Here is a 20,518-nt window from a genome sequence, read left to right on the forward strand (position 1 = left end):
TTACTGTTTAAGTCAATCGGATTTTCTGTTGCTTGCAACCCAAAGCATTCTAAATCATACAGATTAGTGCCTATTCTTAAACAGTGGGAAGGTAGTTGTCTTTTTCCCTCGTGGATATCAATTATTGTACATAGAAAATAAATTTTAGACATAGAGATGAGACTTCAGAGCTTCTTAAATATCTGATAAGGTTTCAAACAGAAAATGTGTTGTAATTAATACAAATCTGGCCCCAAAGTTCAGCTCACACAAATTTACGTCAAACTTGCAACTAATTAGGGAAAATGGGCAACAGGCAATTAAGCCATTTCATTCTGTTATGTGTAAAAAGTAGTTTATTATTTTTTCTTAGTTATAAACTAAACTATGAGGGTCAGTTTATGATTTATGGGAGTTAGCTGAGTGTAGCGATTAAGAACATGGGTTTTAGAATCAGACCACCCAGGCTCAAATCCTAACAATTTTCAGTTGTGTGACCTTGAACAAGTTATTTAACTCCTCTGCACCTCATTTCCTCAGAGGCAAACATCAATTCACAGCAGTGCTTACAACTAGGGTTAACAAAAATTGGGTGAAAGTATATTTTAGGGGCTTAGCACAATACTTGGCAGATGGCAAGATAATGTTTGCCATGACATTATTGTTATAGTTACTCACTTAGAAAAATGATTTAAAAACTTCTTCGGGGCAAAAGAGCTAAGTTTAGAACTAGAATATTAGAATTAGAATATAGATACTAAAGAACAAGCCCTACTGAGCTAGCCTTTGTTTTCCTCCGTCGCTGGGAATTTTGCTGTCTTGTCTACCTTTGGTGTTTTTGAGGAACAGAGATGTGAAGAAGTGTATCCACACTGCTTTTGAGAATTTTAAGGGGAGAACTAAGTTCTAGAGTGAGCTGGCCTGAAAATTACCCCAGGAATCAGCCCAAAATCTGGCTCAAAAGCAGCAGACTGTACTTTAGTGCTTTGAAAGAGTGACTACGGGCAAGTACTGTGATGTTTGGGACCCGAGGCTCTGGAGCCAGCCTACCCACGTTCAAATCCTAGGTCTACTACCTTCTAGTTATGGGCTCTTGGGCAAGTTACTTAACCTTCCAATGCCTCAGTTTCCTTGTTCATTGAGAGTGGGCAATAAATAGTAGCTTTCTCAGTTGGTTCTTGCAAAGATCATGACAAGAAATGCTTAGAACAGTGCCTGCCACAATAAGATCTTAAAAAGCATCAGCTCCTTTTCTATTTTATTGAAAAGTGGTTACTCCAGAAATTGTGGCTGCTGCTGCTTTTTTTTTTGTAGAGAGATATTTCTGCTTTATTATTTATGTTTTAAATGTATAAATCCCATAATTTTAATTTTATTGATCTTTTTAAAAATTGAGGTCACATTGGTTTATAACATTATATCAATTTAAGGTGTACATCGCTATATTTTGACTTCTGTATAGACTACATTGTGTTCACCACCAAAAGTCTAGTTTCCATCCATCTCCGTACAAATGTGCCCCTTTACCCCTTTTGCCTTCTCCCCACTCCCTACCCCTCTCGTAACCACCAGTCTATTCTTTGTATCTATGTGGTTTTTTGTTTGTTTGTTTATCTTCCAAATATGAGTGAAGTGCTATGGTCATTGTCTTTCTCTGTCTGACTTATTTTGCTTAGCCTGATACTCTCAAGGTCCGTTCATGTTGTCGCAGATGGCAAGATTTCATCTTTTTTATGACTGAATAGTATTCCGTTGTATGTATACCACATCTTCTTTATCTATTCATCCGTTTCTGGGCAGTTAGGTTGCTTCCAAGTCTTGGCTATTGTGAATAATGCTTCAGTGAACATAAGGGTGTTTTGAATTAGTGTTTTTGTGTTCTTTGGATAAATACCCAGAAGTGGAATAGCTGCATCATATGGTTTTCTATTTTTAATTTCTTGAGGAATCTCCATACTGTCTTCCATGATGGCTGCACCAAGTTACATTCCCACCAGCAATGTATGAGGGTTCCCTTTTCTCTTTCAGCCATTCTGACGGGCATGAGGTGATATCTCATTGTAGTTTCGATTTGCATTTCCCTAATAATTAGTGATGTTGAACATCTTTTCATGTGCCTGTTGGCCATCTGTAAATCTTCAGAAAATATCTGTTCAGATTCTCTGGCCCAGTTTTTGATCGAGTTGTTTGTTTTTTATTGTTAAGTTGTATGAGTTATTTATATATTTTGGAAATTAACTGGTTATTGGATACACGATTTGTAAAGATCTTCTCCCAGTTGGAATGTTGTCTTTTTGTTGATGGTTTCCTTGGCTGTGCAGAAGCTTTTTAGTTTGATGTAGTCTCATTTGTTTATCTTTTCTTTTGTTTCCCTTGCCTGAGGACCGATGTCAAAGCGCGTACTACCTTTGTTTTCTTCTAGGAGTTTTACGGTTGCGAGTCTTACATTCAAGTCTTTAATCCATTTTTAAAAATTATTTTATTGAGGTCATATTGGCTAATAACACTGTATAAATTTCAGGTGTACATTATTATATATCAGTTTCTGTATAGACTGCATCGTGTTCACCACCGATAGTCTAGTTTTTATCTGTCACCACACATATGTGCCCCTTTACCCCTTTCACTCCCCTACCCCCTTCCCCCTGGGAATCACTAATCTGTTATCCTCATCCATGTGTTTGTTTATCTTCCACATATGCGTGAAGTCATACGGTGTTTGTCTTTCTCTGACTTATTTCACTTAGCATAATACCCTCAACATGGTCCATCCATGTTGTTGCAAATGGGACAATTTTGTCTATTTTATGGCTGGTCAGTATTGCAATGTATATATAGGCACATATATATGTATAGATGTCTCTCTCTATATATATCTATGTATATATGTGTATATATATATATATATATATATAAATATATATATGTACACCACATCTTCTTTATCTGATGGGCACTTGTGTTGCTTCCATGTCTTGGCTATTGTGAATAATATTGCAATGAACACAGGGATGCATAAGTTTCTTTGAATTGTTGATTTCAAGTTCTTTGGATAAATACCCAGTAGTGGGATAGCTGGGTCATATGGTAGTTCTATTTTTAATTTTTTGAGAGCTCTCCATACTGTTTTCCATAGTGGCTGCAACAGTTTGCATTCCCACCAGCAGTGTATGAGGGTTCCCTTTTCTCCACACCCTCTCCAACATTTGTTATTTCTTGTCTTGTTAATTATAGCCATTCTGACGGGTCTAAGGTGATATCTCATTTTAGTTTTTATTTGCATTTCCCTAATAATTAGTGATGTTGAATATCTTTTCATGTGCCTGTTGGCCATCTGTACATCTTCTTTGGAAAAATATCTGTGCATATCCTCTGCCCATTTTTTGATCGGGTTGTTTGTTTTTTGTTGTTGAGTTGTATGAGTTCTTTACATATTTTGGAAATTAACCCTTTGTCAGATATATGATTTGAAAATATTTTCTCCCAGTTGATGGGTTGCCTTTTCATTTTGTTGATGTTTTCCTTTGTCCTGAAGAAGCTTTTTAGTCTGATGTAGTCCCATTTGTTTATTTTTTCTTTTGTTTCCCTTGCCTGAGTAGACATGGTATTCAAAAAGATACTGCTAAGACTGATGTCAAAGAGTGTACTGCCTATGTTTTCTTCTAGAAGTTTTATGGTTTCAGGTCTTACATTCAAGTCTTTAATGCATTTTGAGTTAATTTTTGTGTATGGTGTAAGATAATGGTCTACTTTCATTCTTTTGCATGTGGCTGTCCGGTTTTCCCAACACCATTTATTGAAGAGCCTTTCCTTTCTCCATTTTATGTTCTTGGCTCCTTCATCGAAGATTAGCTGTCCATAGATGTGTGGGTTTATTTCTGGGCTTTCAATTCTGTTCCATTGGTCTGTGTGTCTGTTTTTCTGCCAGTACCATGCTGTTTTGTATTATAGCTTTGTAGCATATTTTGAAGTCAGGGATTGTGATGCCTCCACCTTTGTTCTTTTTTCTCAGGATTGCTTTGGCTATTCAGAGTCTTTTGTTGCTCCATATAAATTTTAGGATTCTCAGTTCTATTTCTGTGAAGAACGTCATTGGGATTCTGACTGGGATTGCACTGAATCTGTAGATTTCTTTAGGTAGTACAGACATTTTAACTATGTTTACTCTTCCAATCCTTGAGCATGGAATATCTTTCTATTTCTTTATGTCTTCTTCAATTTCTTTCAACAACGTCTTATAGTTTTCAGTGTACAGGTCTTTCACCTTCTTGGTTAAATGTATTCCTAGGTATTTTATAATTTTTCTGCAATTGTAAATAGAATTGTATTCCTTTTTTTTTCCCAGAGGAAGATTCACCCTGAGCTAACATCTATTGCCAATCCTCCCTTTGTTTTTGCTTGAGGAAGATTAGCCCTGAGCTGATATCTGTGCCAGTCTTCCTCTATTTTACATGTGGGTTGCTGCCACAGCATGGCTGACGAGTTGTGTAGGTCTGCACCAGGGATCTGAACCCGTGAACCTTGGCGGCTGAACTCGCTGAACCCAACCACTATGTCCTCGGGCTGGCCCCAATAGGATTGTATTCTCGATTTCTCTTTCTGCTAGTTCGCTGTTAGTGTATAGAAACACAGCTGATTTTTCTATGTTGACTTTGTACTCTGCAACTTTACTGGTGCTACTTTTCTTTGCCAAAGTTGTGCAATTTCCCTCCAACTTGTTTCTGGATCCCGTTAAACAAACAAAAAGGGTTATAAAAGGCAAAAGTGCCTCAAATGCCTTTCTTCTTTGCTTCCATTAGGGGGCAGCCCAGCTTCAAAGGAGGCCTGGGGAAAGGCCACCCACACACACAGGGGTTCTTTTGGGTCCATATCTTCTTGAAATAACTTTTGGGTGTACGTGGGATTTCATCACTTCCTTTTCCTAAACCATCATGGTAAGTGATACAGGATTAAGTGAGAATGCTTTGGGACAGGACTTTGAACCAATTCCTTGGTTAATTACACCTTCCTTCAAAAATCAGGTCTAAATCTGCTAGATAACAATGTAAAAGTAAGAGAAGGTGATGGAGCAGGTTTAGGTTCTATTCTCTTTTTCCATTTCTCCCTGCTTTTACACTCTTACTCATTATTTATTTATCCATTCTTATATTCAACAAATAATTACTGAACATTTTCTATATGCCAGGCACCAGGAATGCAGAGATGGAAAAGATGAACAGGGTTCCTGCTCTCATGGGGCTGGTAGTCTGCTGGGAAAGACAGATATTAAATGATCATTATACAATTGATTACTATATCTAACTACCACTGAGATAAGACCTTTAAAATAAAATTACAGGGCTGTGTGAGCATGCAAAAGGGAGACACTAATGTTCTTGAAGAGTTGGCATGTTGGAGAAAGTTCCCTAAAGAAGAGGCATTTACTCTGAGGCAAAGGAGTGGACAGTAGCCAGGGGAAGGGCACATGGGAAGAAGAATGTTTCACTCATTCAAGAAATATTTATAGAGTATCTACCGGGGGCTACATCCTTTCCCAGGTGTGGAGGAAATAAAACAGGTTGATGCGATAGTGAGAGACTAGGGGTGGGGGGGGGGCTACCTTAGATAGGGGATGGGTCAATCCTCACTGAGAAGCTGAGACCTAGGGGAAGAAGAGTCAGCCATATGAAAATATGGGAAACAGTGTTACGGGCAGAGGAAACAGCACACACAAAGGCCCTGAGGCAGAAATGATCTTGGTGTGTTTGGGGAACAGTGAGAAGGCCAGTGTGTAGCTGCAGCATACTGAGGGAGGGGCATGGCAGGAGACGAGATCTGAGTGGCAGCCAGGGGTCTGCTCATGTAGGGCTTTAAAGGCCGTGGTTCAAAGTTTGGGTTTCCATTGCATAGGAGGCCATTGGGTGTGTGGGTTGGGTCCCAGCAGAGAAATCATGTGGTTTGGTTTAGGTTTTGAGGTCACCCAGGGTGCTGTGTGCTGTAGGAGGATGAACATGAATGCAGGGTGTGGTGGGCACAATAATGACCCCCCAAGGATATCCCCGTGTTAATCCCTGGACACTGTGAATTGGTTAGGTTACACAGCAACGGGGGATTAAGGTAGCAGATGGAATTATGGTTGCTAATCAGCCGCCCTTAAAATCAGGAGATTATCCTGGACTACCTGGGTAGGCCCAATGTCATCACAAGGGTCCTTAAATGGGGAAGAGAAAGGTGAAGGAATCAGAACCAGAGAGATGTGATATGAGAAAGAGTCCAAAGTGCTGACTTTGAAGGCGGAAGGAGGCCAGGAGCCAAGGAATGTGGGCAGCCTTTAGAAGGTGGAAAAGGCGAGCAAACACATTCTCTGCTAGAGCCTCCAGGCAGGAATGCGACCCTGCCAGCATCTTGATTTCGGCCCAGTGAGACCCATTGCAGACTTTTGACCTCCAAAACTGTAAGATAATGAATATGGGTTGTTTTCAATTCACTAAGCTTGTAGTATTTGTCACAGCATCAATCGGAAACTAATACACGGCCAGACCTATAAGACGGCTACTGTCTGTAATTGTTTAGATGAGCTTTGGCAATGACTCAAGAAACATTTATTTACCTTGCCTACTAGGTATTGGGATCTGCCTTAGCTCCTCTTTCACGCTGGTCATCAGGCCATTTGTCACCTCTACAGAGGCAGGATTTGGCCTTTCATGAGTTCCTATCAACATACTCACTCTGAAGCACAACTAGTCCCCATACATGGGATTCCATGTCACACGGTGGAACTGATGCTCAGAGGCAGTGCCAGGAGCAGACTGCTTGGGAAAACTAAATGACAGGGCAGCTCAATGAACCAGTGTATGAGTGTGAAGTGGGCAAGTCTACACAAAAACTGGAGAAGGGATGGAAGGTGAGATTGGACCATTGCGGATTTGAGCTGGCCGCTCAGCCGAGGTTTGGAATAGGCACACAAGACAAAACTCAGATGCCTAACACAAAAAATGCACAAAGGCAACTTTATACTTCCCTCTCCTGACCTCTGATAAATAAATCTCTATTGGAACAAATAATAAATAAACTAATCTTTATAGGAAAGTGAATTCCTTCTTTCTATAGCCTCTTCAGGAATGGATGGATGATGCTTGGGTAGTCTTTATGCCTTTCTTTGTATTTAAAAAAACCAGAATTCAAAGTTTCTTGGTTCAGAGACCTGTTTTTATAGGGCAACTCCCCAGGCTCAAATATTCAACATCCATGAGGCGTTTTTAAGGATTGGTAGTAACCAATGAATGTGGATGCTTAGAATTTTTTTGTTTTTTTCAATCGGTGGCCCAAGGCTGTCTGTTATATTTAGAAGCCCGAATCTAGGGTTACATATCAAGATACAGGCATAACGCTGTTTTGCTGAATGCAGCTGTCCCGGTGGAGGCCAAAGAGAATTTGCTGATCCAGGAGCTGAGACCAGCAATTTTACGTCTGCATCTGCTTCTGCCCATAACTCGTGGGCGAAGACAGGGCAACTTCAAGAGCTGTAGCCATGTCAGTCTTAGCAATGCACAGAGCCGTGGGGCCAGGACATTCACTCCCCGAGGCTCACCCTCGGATGCAGCCAGTGCTCCCTCCTGCAAAGTGCCTGCCTAATACTGTTCATGCCTCTGTCTCACACTCTCACAGTTCCCTCTGATTGTGTGTGTGCCTGCTGCCCTCCTAGCCAGGGGGCTCTCCTTATCATATTAGAATCTCCACAGCCTAGCCCAGATTCCGCGGTTGAACAGGTGCTCTGTAAATAGTGGTGCACTGAGGAAATGGATGAGAGCAGCAACAGAATGGGGAAACAGTCTGAAAAGCCGGCAGATTACTTTTGTCCTGCTTGTGGCCAGCATCGTAAGAAGCAGCACGCTTAATGTAGACAGTGCTTGTTTTTTTCTGCTCAGCGTCTCTTTCTTTCTTCTGATAAAAGTACTTTGGTCTCCTTTGGGAAACCATCCTTCCCACATCCTCAATTGATAAAGCTTGGGTGGAACTGACCTTGTCCTCAGTTCCACTGGCTGAATTGTGACCGAGGCGTGACCAAAGAGGGTGCCACACGCCCATGTGTTTAAAGGATGGCCACACCAGTTTGTTGATGGTTGGTATCCATTCTGGTGGGTTGGTTTGTGCATTATTTTGAATTGAGCCTTTTTTTCCCCACAGCTGTTAGGGAAGAGACACTTTATTTCCACAGGCATTGCTAAACTGGTAGGAAGAAGCCTGAAGATGTTGGCAGCCAACTTGCACTACAAAACCAAAAGGAATGCAGGAAGTTGAAGCTGAGCAATGGAGAGGGAAAAGTTCCTCATAATGCTGAGCACCAGGATCCAGCCATGCCTGAAGCTGTCCCTGGAATTTTTGGTTATATGAACCTGTAAACTTTACTTTTTGCCCTAGCCAGTTTTTATCACTGGCTGCTAAAGGAGTCCCCTGGCTGATGTACTTGGCAATCCTTTTTCTAACTGTGACTTTTGAAGTGGAGCAGAGGCAATCTCAGACTTTCAGGAGGCCGTGAGGGCCCAACAGAAATCAGACCCCCTCTCGATCCCAGGGATCTCACTTAGTGACTTTAGTCAATGCCTCCTAGAAGGGCATTTCAGGGCCTAAGTTAGTTCAGATGATGCCTCTCTAGCCCCACCACCCGCCTCTCTGTGGTCTTTCCTACAGCCTGAGGCTGGTATCCATGAGCCCATTTTAGTTATGTGAGTCTCTAGAAGGTTGGGAACCCCAAGAAAACACAATTTACACAACGTGGTAAACAGGCTTACTTAAAGCCAATTTTATTCTGCCTCTCAGCAACACTTTTCATTCATTTGGGTAAAAGATCAGGGACCCAAACACAAACAAACAAGAAACAGGATGTCGGAACCAGAAATCAGGATCCGATACACAGGACTGAGATGGTGCTGGGATCTCTGTGTGCTGAGAATTCATGTCCCTGATTCAGTGTCCTCCTGGGACAAGTGCTGGCTCACCAGGGGCATCTTGGGTGAAATGACGGGTGGAATCTGGTGTCCATCAATGTTTATTTTTGGCTAGGGTCCAGGATTTTAACAAATGCCTGAGATTCATAATGATGGAAGAACAATTTGCATAGCATTCGGAATTTCCCTCCCGTGGCAGTCACATCTATTGTGGTGATTAATTCTCGTAACAACACTCCGAGGTAAGTCGGCAGGCGTTCTAATCTCAATTTTCCAGACAAAGAAATTTGAGGCACAGAGAGGCCAAGAAAAGTGCCTAAAATCAGCTCGCATAGCTAGTTGGCAGAAAAAGGCGTTGGAACTCAGGTATTCTGACCCTCAGCCTCCAATCGTTCACTTAGAACGATTTTCTCTTGCTCAGGAAAGTTCATGCTCACTTTCTAATGTTAGTTCTTGAACTTATTTTTGCCGTATATACATTTCACCTGCGGTGTTCATCACTTGACAGTTATCTCTGAGTCCACTTAACTTTTCTTAAGTAAATTTATTTGAACAGAAACGATATATCACTTCCCTAAATAAAAAGCCATAAATGGAAGGTAATTAATAAAATAAATACAATGAAAACAAAACCATGTTATTCAATTCTATCTAGACAGAAGACTTTGAACCTGAGGCCTGCTCTTTCTTTGTAAAAAGGGAAAAGAGCCAAAAGTATCAGAAAGGTATAAAGGGCGCACGAGCACTAAGCAGAGACTTTCTCTGGCTGTGATCAGGATTGAAAAAGAATAGAAAAGGGGAAACATTCTTTGTGTTTCAGTGTCACTTAGTGTTGTGGCTATAAACGAGTTAAAAATTATCTTGTGTACCACCAGTGATACACCTTGCATTCTGTGAAACACGGGGTTATCGTGTTCTGGTAGGCAGAATAATGATGTCATTAAATCATTACATTCATACCTAAAGGGTTTACATTTGACAAAAGAAATACACTGGGTAGCATTTCCAGGTGGCATCCAGGAAAATCAAAAATCTTGCCTGAGACTTGCTAAAATACAAAAAGAGAGAGTTTGAAGAAAGCACATTCCACAAACACAGTGTATTCCCAAAAGTGGCATGGAGAAGATGCTCGGGTACCTGGAATTGACCACTGAGGACATTCTCAGAGTCTGTTGGAGTGAAAAGTGAGGTTGAGGTCAAATTGACCAACAGGGGATGCAAGCAGCTGGCGGGGGCTGGGGGGGAAGCCATTAGGAAAAGCAAGACCAAGACAAAAGCCCAGCAATTCCTTGAGTTTGTGTCTTTGACGATGAGATGAGTGAACTGTGGGGGTGAGGGTGGGGCGGCGGATGTAGGACAAGCCACTGAAGATTGAAGGGCCACTATAACATGTAAAAATAAACGGAAAAATGCACACACTCAACTCCATTGGATAACTTTAGACATGCTGCAAATGTTTGTGCTCGACATTGCAAACACCAGCATCCATTGCTCTTCCTGGAACATCCCTCTCCCCCCAAATCTGGAGCCCCCCACCCCCCATTAAAAGTAAGGAGATTTCCTGAGGCTGATCTCTGGAGAAGAGGAATGGACACAATGGCTTTTGCTAAACTGAAACAATGAGACTTGATTTTTTCTTTTTTTTAAAAAAAATCAATGACTCTGGCTGATCTGGCTGTGCTGCTCGGTTTTCCTAAATTTTGGACTTTTTTTTAGTTCATTTGCCAGGGACCTGCCTCTGGAGAGTTCTGGAGGAAAAGATCTCACAGTCTGAAGTCAAGGATCGATTCCTCAGAAACTCCTTTGGGGTGGGATGAGGTCCATCCTCCATGCTCGCGGCTGACTGCTGGCTGCTCAGGCACTGCGTGGTACAAACAGACAAAGTGAGAGGGACAGCTGGACAGAGCCTTCTCGCCCGAGGGCGTCCTTCTTCCGTGGCAATTGCTCTGATCAAATGACTATTGACATAGACCAGCAGATCTGCATGCTTTTGACTCTAAGAACTGGCTTCCTTTTGAGAAAAAAAAAATATTTTATTTGGAAACATGCTTTATTTTACATGTGGCACATGCAAAAAACGAAATGATACAGATGTAGCAAATACCTTCTGGGCATTTCTGAATCTCATTCTCCTCAAGGGTTAGTAACACTGTTGGCATTTAGCATGCATCCTCCAGGCATTTTTCTCTATGTTTAAATCCATAAATACGCACTTAGAAATTCATGTGTGTGTTTACATAAATGGGATCATGATATATATGTGTATATCTATATCTATATATATTTATTTATTTACTCAATAAATGTTGCATGCCAGGCACTGCTCTAAGTGCTGGTGAGAATGACAATACCTGACAGCTACATAGTGAGTACCTTGTGCCAGGCACTGTGCTTACACAATTTAATCTTCACAGCCCTTTGAGGTAGGTCATGTTGTATCCCCATTTTACAGATGAGAGAATTGAGGCACAGATTGGTTAAAAAAAACATGCCCAAGGGCACACAGCTACTTAGCGGTAGAACCTGGATTTAAACTTGAACAGTCTAGCTTCCAAGTAAGCATCCTTAAGTGTCGTGCTCTATTACTATGGGCGATGACAAGAATGAAAATGCTCCTGGAGTTTTCATTCCAGTAGGAGGAAGCAAACCATAAAAAAACATATGTTTGATTATATATATTAATATGTTATACATAAATATATATCATTATACATAAGTATATAAATACATAAATATATTATTATATATTTATATGTAATTTATATATTATATATAATTTTATATTATTTGTAAAATTTCTTGGAGTGGTAAGTACTAGGAGGAAAAGTAAAGTTGGATAGGGGACAGAGAGAAGCGGGGTGGGGTTGTGGTGGTATTTTAGAGAAGCTGGTCAGGGGTAACCTGTCTGCTAAGGTAACATTTGCTCAACCATCTTGAGGAGAGATGGGAGCAAGCCATGTGGCTATCAGGAGGAAGAAAATTCTAGATCGAGGGGCCAGCAAGTGCAAAGGCCCAGGAGCAGGAACATACTTGTGTTGCTCAAAGAAGAGAGAGGAATTCAGTGTCGCTGAGGTGGAGGAGTGACGGGGAAAGTGCTGGGAGATGAGGGGACTCACATCATGTGGGGCCTCATAAAGCCACAGTAGGGGGGATATTTCTGTGTTTAAAGGGGAAAGTAGAGTAGCATTCCATCCTATGAGTAAACCACTGTGAATTTAACCATCTTCCCACTGACAGACATTTAGGTGGTTTCAGGGTTTCTCCTATTTCAAACAGAGCTGCAATGACATCATATACATCCTTGGTTCTCACCCCTGGCTGCCCATTAGAATCATCTGGAAGGCTCTTAAACCTGCCAATGCCAACGCTATTAGTGGAGATTCTAATTTAACTGGTACAGGGTGGGCCCGGGGCATTGGCAGTTTTATTTTAATTTTTTAAATTTATTTTTAATTTTTTTTTTGAGGAAGATTAGCCCTGAGCTAACTCCTGCCAATCTGGCCCTGAGCTAGCATCTGTGCCCATCTTCCTCTACTTTCTACGGGGGATGCCTACCACAGCATGGTGTGCCAAGTAATGCCATGTCCGCACCTGGGATCCGAACCGGCGAACCCTGGGCTGCCAAGAAGCGGAATGTGTGCACTTAACTGCAGCGCCACCAGGCCGGCCCCACATTGATAGTTTTTAAAGCGCCCAGGTGATTCTCATGTGTAGCCAGGGAGGAGAATTACTGTTGCACCTGTATCTAGAGTGGATCCTGAAAAGGAGAATTGCTGGGTGGGAGGGCAAATGGATTTTAAAGTTTAATAGATGCATCCAGATTGACCTCGCAGACTGTCTCAGTTTACTCTTCTACCAACAGTGTTGTATCCAATTCTTCACACTCTTGCCAATCTTGATATTATCCATCTTTTTCATTGTTTCAATCTGGCAGACAAAAAACTATGGTGTTTCCTTGTTGCTTTAATTTGTGTTGCCCTGCTTACTGGTGAGGTGCAACATCTTTTTCGTGTTTATTCTGATTTCTTTGTCACTGTCCACAAGTTTGTATCCTTTTCAAAGCAAAAATCTTTCCATTGTTGATAATGACTTAAGTATGACTTGTCTTGACCTCAGCTTATCTGAACCAACAAAGAAAGACCCTTCTGATCTTCTGGAAATAGGTAATGTTCCCCATTGTTCACCATGAAATCACAAAAATTCCCTGAAGACACATCTGTGCAAAACAATCCCCAGGAAGCCTTACTCCGGCCAATAATACAGGGCAGAAGACGGACCTGCTTTTACATTCTTGCAAGAAGGCCAAATTTTTGCTTCTCGCTCACCTTCGCATTTATGCTTTCTTCCAATCCTAATGCAATGGGAGGATATTTTGAGGCCAGGAAAGGATTCATTCCACTCTAAGACAGCAGCTTTACCAGTGTGGAATGGGCTAATATCTGCTAACTCTGAACCCGCTAATGGGAGACAGTCGTGGGACCCTTAACCTTGTTAGAAGTTAAGTTCTTCCTTAATGGAAACCTTGGAATGTGAAGGCTCTTATTTCTAAGAATGACAAACAAGTACTTTTAATACATGGTGGGTGTGCCTGGCTCTTTAGACGCCTATAAGACCACCCAGAGGTGTAAGTTCAGTGGGGTTGCATTGTGTGTGTATCTAACTTACAGCAAAGCAACCATTTGGGTTCCTCAAAAACAAAAAAGCAACTGCTTAAAGGGAGCTGGAGAATCTGGCCACCACCTCGCTCAATGCTTTTGCGCGTGGACGGGTATACGACTCATTGCTTCTGTGTGAGCTTGGAGCATGGTTCCAGTGTTTGAACATATGACGTGAGCTCTAAACAGCCAACTGCTTCAGCTGTTGCTCAACCCAAGGAATCTCATCTCTTCCAACACTGGAGGGAACGCTGGCTCTACTGGGCTGATCAAGATACAGTGTGTGAGTCTCTAATAGGGCGCCCTCCTATGGATGCTTCCAAGATCCATTTTGATTCTACTCAAAGCTCACCTTATCCTCTGACATTATGATTTCACCCCCGAGTATGATGAAGCTCCACTGAATGTCATTTGCCATATTTGTGGTAGACAACACTTGTCTCCCTCATGCCCAAGCTTTGTCATGGTCAACTGGTTTTGCTCTTAAGGAAGTTCCACTGAATTCTACCAAGTTTCAGATATGTGGCCACAAGCCTGCCCATGAGGAAAGAAGGAAGAGGAAAGTTGGGAGGCGTGCAAACTTTCTAGGGAGTAGTGAGGAAGCAGCAATCACTGAAGCCTCTTCCAGGTGTCTTAGGCATGTAAAAAAGTCTGTTTTGCAGCATATGTCTACACAGCTAAGAATATCCTCCATTAAATGCAAACCCCAAGAACAGTGGTCGACAACTTTAGAATACTTAGAACTGTCTTTGGCAGGTGCTTGGAAGTGCCTGCAATAATGCATATTTCAGGGCCATTCAGGGTGTCTTGATGGGGGCCCTTTAGAATCAGCCCAACTGAATCTGTCACAAGTGGCTCTGAAACACGACAAGAATAACCTAACCTGGCTTGACTCCTCAAGGCACCAGCAGAAAGTTGACTTAGGCTGGGGACTTGACTGATTAGGATCGATAAGTACATGGCGGTGATATTAAATGTTTCCCCTCTGGGTGGTTCATTTCTCCACTTCCCTTGCAACCTGAGGGCAGGGAATTTTCAGACATTGAGAGACTGCAAGTTTTTGGTTCCATATGGACCAGAGCATTTCTCTTCTGTCAGCGCAACATTCTATCCAAAGCTGTTGAATATTTTGGTTCAATGATTCCCAGCTCTTATGGATTAGATGTCATGAAACTCTCTCTCTGCTCCAACTACCACGTGACTTACACAGATATCCTGTAAAATTAGGATGAAGGAGACCTTTTCATATCTTTGTGTAAAGACTATCAGGACCTAAGTCTGTTCCAAGAAAGTAAACTACCTTGGATCTTAGTCATTTGGGAGAGAAGAGATTGGTTACAGTTTTCTCGATGAGGATAAAGAAAAATTTTTTGAAAGATAGGATTTAGCAATTTTTAAAGGCAATAGTTTACTTCATACAGTTTTTTTTGAATACTCAGAAAACTCCCGTATTCAAGATTTTTTGGTCTCATCTCCAGGCTTGTCTTTTCTAAGGTCAGATTTCCCCAGGCCCCTCGTGGAAGGCCTTGCTGCCTTCCAGACTGTTGTGAAAGAACCTCCTGTGGGGACATCTAGGTGGTGACCTGACCCCTCTCCTTGGCAATGAGTTAGATGTAACATGTTGGGATGATGAGTTTGCTGATGTCAATGAAAACTGACCACTCTGTTAACGGGCTGGTTACTGATGGTGTGTTCTTCCTTTTGGATTTGGGAGGGAGGAAGTTTGCCAAACAGTGTTCTGCTGACCACCTGCCTCTGAACCCCAGGGTGAGAGCCGGGAGCTGGAAAATGCAGATTCTTGGGCCTCCCTTCTGACTTAGCGAGATGGAATCCTTTGAGGTGGGGCCCTAAGGTCAACTTCTTTTAAACCTCCCCAGGTAACTCTTATGCAGCCCAAAGTTTGGGAATCTCTGCCTTAGTAACTCCACATTCCCATTCAATTCTTTCAGTGAGCTGGGCTGAGAAATTTTATTTCAAAGGATTACTGAGAAATTGGCCTTGTTATTGGTCTTAACGGAAAATAGAATTGATTTCATTTTCGAAGGGCTAGTTTCTTGCTCTCTTCTTACACACACACACACACACACACAACAAAGCCTTTAAATTAGAGTTTGTCCATGGGCCTCTAACTCTGGAAAACATTTTTGTTTTCTTTGATAACGTGGAGGGAAGGATATCTCAAAGGAAACTGATCGTACAGATGGGGAAATAATTCTAGCCTCACTTTATAGATAGAGAAACAGAGGCACAGAGAGTTTAATAACTTGCCAGGGTGGTCTGGTGGTAGAGCTAGGATTAGAATCTTGGTAAAACTGATGGTGAAATCCAGGCTCTAACCACTGTGAAACACTGCCTCTTAGGAAGAAGTGATGGAGAGGCAACACTCTCTCGCATCTTTTATTACTATGTTCTAACAAAACCTAAATCATAAGCATGCACACAGCAGTGCTTTATCTCCAGATAGAAACATTTATATTAAGAATGGAGAAAGTCCTCATATATGAAGACTTCTGGGTTCCTTGTAAAACCTCTTGCACTGTGTCTAATTAGCATCAGTCTTTGAAAGCCAGCTTGCCCGCTGGAGAGGGCAGGTAGACGTTGTCCATGCAGCAGATGTGGTTTTTGTATTGTTTTGTTTTTGGCCCTCATTATGTGTTTAAATAATGTGAGTTGGTTGTCAACATATAAGAATCAGAAGACTTTTACATAAAAACCCAGGTTTCTAATGTCTTTTGAAAGATGGGCCCCATGGGGTCTGCATTCTAAGTGGTAACCATTAGCTGGAGCAGAGCAGCGGTTGCTCCCTTTAAACTGTGTCTCTAATTCACCACACTCCCCACCGCTCCCTATTATCCTGCAACCAGGCTGCTTCCTTCCTGGATGTTCCCTGCCTCACTCCTGCAGTCTTTGATTTTGTTAACTTTGGCTCTGACTCATTACATGTTTTTTTGTAGGTTCATCCATATGAATCATATAAATCGTTTATCCATATAAATCCATATATATATATATATATATATATATCCACATAAATCAATTCTGGAGTTAGCCACGAGGTGGGTGCCATCTACACGCCTTTGTTATTGTGCATACTAGAAGGGACATAGTGACTTAGAGGCAGTGCGGTGTTGTGGTTGAGAACAGAGTTTGCAGAGCCGGATTATCCCAGGTTTAAACCCTGCCTTTACCCCTAACTAGCTGTGAGATGTCAGGCAAGTCACTTCACTTCTCTGAGCCTCAGCTGAGAAATGGGGATAATAAGACCTACTTTGTGGGATTGCTGTGAGGATTCAATGAGGATTAATCCATGTAAGAGCTTAGACAGTACTTGGCATATGGTAAGTTCTATGTCAGTGTCAGTTCCTATTATTATAACCCACTTAGCTCAAACACTGATCTGGCGGTATGTATTTTCACAAGTCCCCAGGAGTTAGGCCAAGACTTGGCCTCTTTCCCTGGAACACTGTCCTTAGAGTTCAAGGCTTTGTACTCATGAGCCAAACTCAATTTCGTGGCATCTTAAATTCTGAGCTCCTTTCCCAGCTATGTTGACAACAATAGTAATAATAGGATTAATAAGTGATCTGCATTTTTTGTGCACCAACTAAGGAACAGACACCAAGCTGTAAACATCCTGTGCATCATCTAATTAACCTTCCCAACAGCTTTATTAAATGGGTACTACTAAAATCCCCAATTTACAGAGGAAGAAACTGAGGCTGAGGGAGGTCAAGCAGTTGGCTGAGGGTCTCCCGGTGAGTAAGTGGGAGAGGGGGAACCTGAGCCCAGGAAGTCAGGTGTCAAACCTGCACCATTAACCCTCCACTCCAGAGCCCCATGCTCTCTCTCTCTCTCACAGACACACACACAGACACACACTATGGCTTCCTAAAGAATAAAGTTGGGTGTGTTCACATCTATTCTCCAAGCATCTTCTCCTTCAGAGGCTAACATCATCAACTTGCCATCTGGCAGGCAAGAACCCTTGAGTTTCCTTTGATGTTTTAGCGTCCTTTTCTCCTCTCTGTGGCCAAAGCCATCTATTTTTTCCTTTGTCACTCTTTCTGTTTTGACATCTCCATCTCCATCCAACTGCCCCTGATTGCTCCTGGATCTGGCTTGTCTGATAGGAAGTTGACCTACTGTGACATCCTCTACCCTCTTGGTTGCCAAGGTTGGGTCAGCTGATCTGGCAAGCTAAAGGGTGTCCCCTTCCTCCCTCACCCACCTGGTGAGCCCTTCCTGAAACCAACCCAAAGAAGCTGACCTTCTCGGCTCGAGGGAAATTGTATAGGAGTAACTGTGCTGCTTTGGCAGAGAGCTAAAGGATTTCTCAGAGTTCTTATCTATCTTGCCAGAAGCTGCACAGTGAGACAGAGATGGATCTGGGCTCGTCATTACAGGATCTTGGTTGTCCATCACACCACCTTGCCCTCTGTCAACCTCTGATGGAAAGAGTCATTGATTCTAGCAAGATGGAGCCCATTTCATCTGGTTGGAGAAATCAGAATAAATTTGCCCAAACCCAGAGAGAAACATCAACCTCATCCATCTCTTCATGACATGAGACCTTGTTGGCAATACCAAAACTGACGGTGACCTTCCTGGCCTTAAACTGAGAACGGTTTGGCTAGATGGATGCAAAATCATATGGGAAATTATTTATCAGATCAGATGGTAAGGCAGAGCGAGTAATAATCCTAAATATCCTGTCTACTCTCTCACATTTCCCACTCTCTTATAGTTAGGTGGACTGGTTTTAGGCAATAAATTATGAGCCTAAGTGACATTCATCACTCCAGGGCTGATGCAGTGAAAACGCACATGGGATTCTCTGATTTTCCTCTCCCCTGCCTTAGCCTGAGGTAACCTCATGTTGCAGATCAGAGTCTGGAAAACCACCACCCACGGGCCAGCTTCCTGTTTTTGTAAATAAACTTTTATTGAACACAGCCACGTCCATTCATTTACATGTTGTATATGGCTGCCTTTGTGCTAAAATGGCAGAGTCAAGGAGTTGCAACCGAGATGGCGATAGAGACCATACGGCCTGCAAGGCCTAAAATATTTACTGTCTGGCCCTTTATAGGAAAAGTTTCTTGATTGCCGTTCTAGATAGAGCAGTACAAGATGGTGGAGCTTTGGATGGCCTGGGACCCTGAATGACTGTGTGGAGTAGAGACCCTCCCCAAACCTACATGGCCCATGTAACAACAGTGAGGAAAAAATGAAAACGTGTTTGTTTGGGATTGTTACCAGAGCATAACTTAAACTCTCCTAATAGATTCCAGCGGACATTCCAGAAAAGCCATTTTACATTGGGGGAGGGGGGGATTCAAAAAGCCTACTTACTTCCTTGCGAAGTGAACAGCGCAAGTAATGCCGATGATGAGAAGGCCAATAATGATGGAGGCAATGGCCACCCACTTGGCATTCCTCCCAAGCCGCCTGGATCCTTCAATATCTCCATCGTTGTAGCTGTTCATAGACTGGGGGACACAAGGGAAGAGCTGGTGATGACAGACGACCCACAAGGAAAGACATGTGTTTCTTAGGCTGATCTGAGCAGGCAACGTGGTTGTCACCTCCTCCAGGAAGCCTTCCCTGAACTCCTAGCCTGAGTTAATCTCCCCTTCTGTGTTTCTTGATTACTTTCATCTTAGTATTTACCATACTATATTAAAATGATTGATTTGGTCTCTCCCATTAGAGTGTAAAAGTGCTATGTGGGCAGGAACCATTATCTGTCTTGCTCAGCACAGTATACCAGTGCCCAATGCAATATGTGTCATGTAAAAGATGCTTGATAAATATTTTGAGAATGAAAGGATGAATGGGTATGTCTGTCTCATCCACTAGAACAGGGGTTTGCAAACGACGGCCCGAGGGCCACATCTATGAGCCTGCTGTTTTTGTAAATAAAGTTTGTTTGGAACACAAGCCACACTCATTTGTTTACTATTGTCTGCAGCTCCTTTTTTGCTATGAGGGTAGAGCTGAGTAGCTGGGACAGAGACCATACAGCCTGCAAGGCCTAAAATATTTACTATTTGGCCCGTTCCAGAAAAAATTATCGTATTCCTGCGTTAGAAGGTCAGTCTATGAGGTCAGGGACCTTGGCTGAACTGTTCACTTCTATGCCCAAGCCGAGGTGTTATTCAACTGGTACCTGCTCATATGGCTTTCCCAGCTGTTAAACTATTGAAATATTTTCTGTACTGGCTGGTAAATAGCAGCTACCCTCCCCGGTGCCCCAGCCTTCCTGGCCTTTCCTCTGAATTCTCCCAGACTTCCCCGTGATCCAGCAACTTCAGGGCTACCACTGGGCCCAACAGAGCAGCCTTTCTGATCCTGTGCCCCTGTCACACTTGTTAAATATTTGAAATATCACCCCTTTGAGCAGTGTCTGGTACATTGTAGGAACCCAAGAAATAGGTATTGGCTGAATGGGTGAGTGAGTGTCTGCTTCCTTACAGAAGGTGGGTTCACTGAGAGCATCTTGGGGTCCCCCTGGAACCGGGCCTGGTGTCAGACAAAGGGGAGGTGCTCAGAGAAAGCTTGCTGCTGAGCTGAAGCCCAGATGTCATTCTCTCTCTTTATCAGGACTCCCACTGCTGAGAAGCTTCCAAAAGTTGTGCTGCAGCCCAAAGAAGACTGGAAATCTGTGTTCACAAGTTACAGCCAGAGGGCCTCGACCAGTGTGGTGGATTGCAGATTTCAGCAGGAACCTTTCTTCTCGATCCTGAAATCACAGCACTTCAGGAATAACTGCTCCCCTTTTTGTACTATTAGGGGAGATTAGGCGTATGCAGACAATTACAAGCCAGAGAAACACCCAGTCTACCACAGAGCTTTCTGCTTCCAGAAGCTTCCATTAATTCTTGGATCCCGGCCACCTTAGTCAGCAACAGGCCAGGAGACTTGGCAATGAAGAGGACTTGCTCTCAGGTCTCTTGC

At 42.6% G+C, this 20,518-nt stretch overlaps 1 protein-coding gene across 2 annotated transcripts in view; it reads right to left on the reverse strand.

Moving 5' to 3' along the window:
* Window positions 1-8,734: 8,734 nt before the first annotated feature.
* The window catches only part of TMEM233 (transmembrane protein 233), a 36,507-nt gene continuing 24,723 nt past the window's right edge, over window positions 8,735-20,518 (reverse strand). The window contains exons 2-3 of one of the 2 annotated variants that reach the window (XM_008507393.2): window positions 18,914-19,050; window positions 8,735-10,767 (exon numbers count right to left, since the gene is read on the reverse strand). In XM_008507393.2, the coding sequence (XP_008505615.1) occupies window positions 10,761-10,767; window positions 18,914-19,050 (144 nt within the window). In that variant the 3' untranslated portion in view covers window positions 8,735-10,760. Of the gene's footprint in view, window positions 10,918-18,913; window positions 19,051-20,518 lie in introns of both variants that reach the window. The other variant, XM_008507388.2, reaches the window with a different exon arrangement.

This window comes from Equus przewalskii, chromosome 7, assembly GCF_037783145.1.
Source record: "Equus przewalskii isolate Varuska chromosome 7, EquPr2, whole genome shotgun sequence".
In the NCBI taxonomy this organism is placed as follows: domain Eukaryota; kingdom Metazoa; phylum Chordata; class Mammalia; order Perissodactyla; family Equidae; genus Equus; species Equus przewalskii.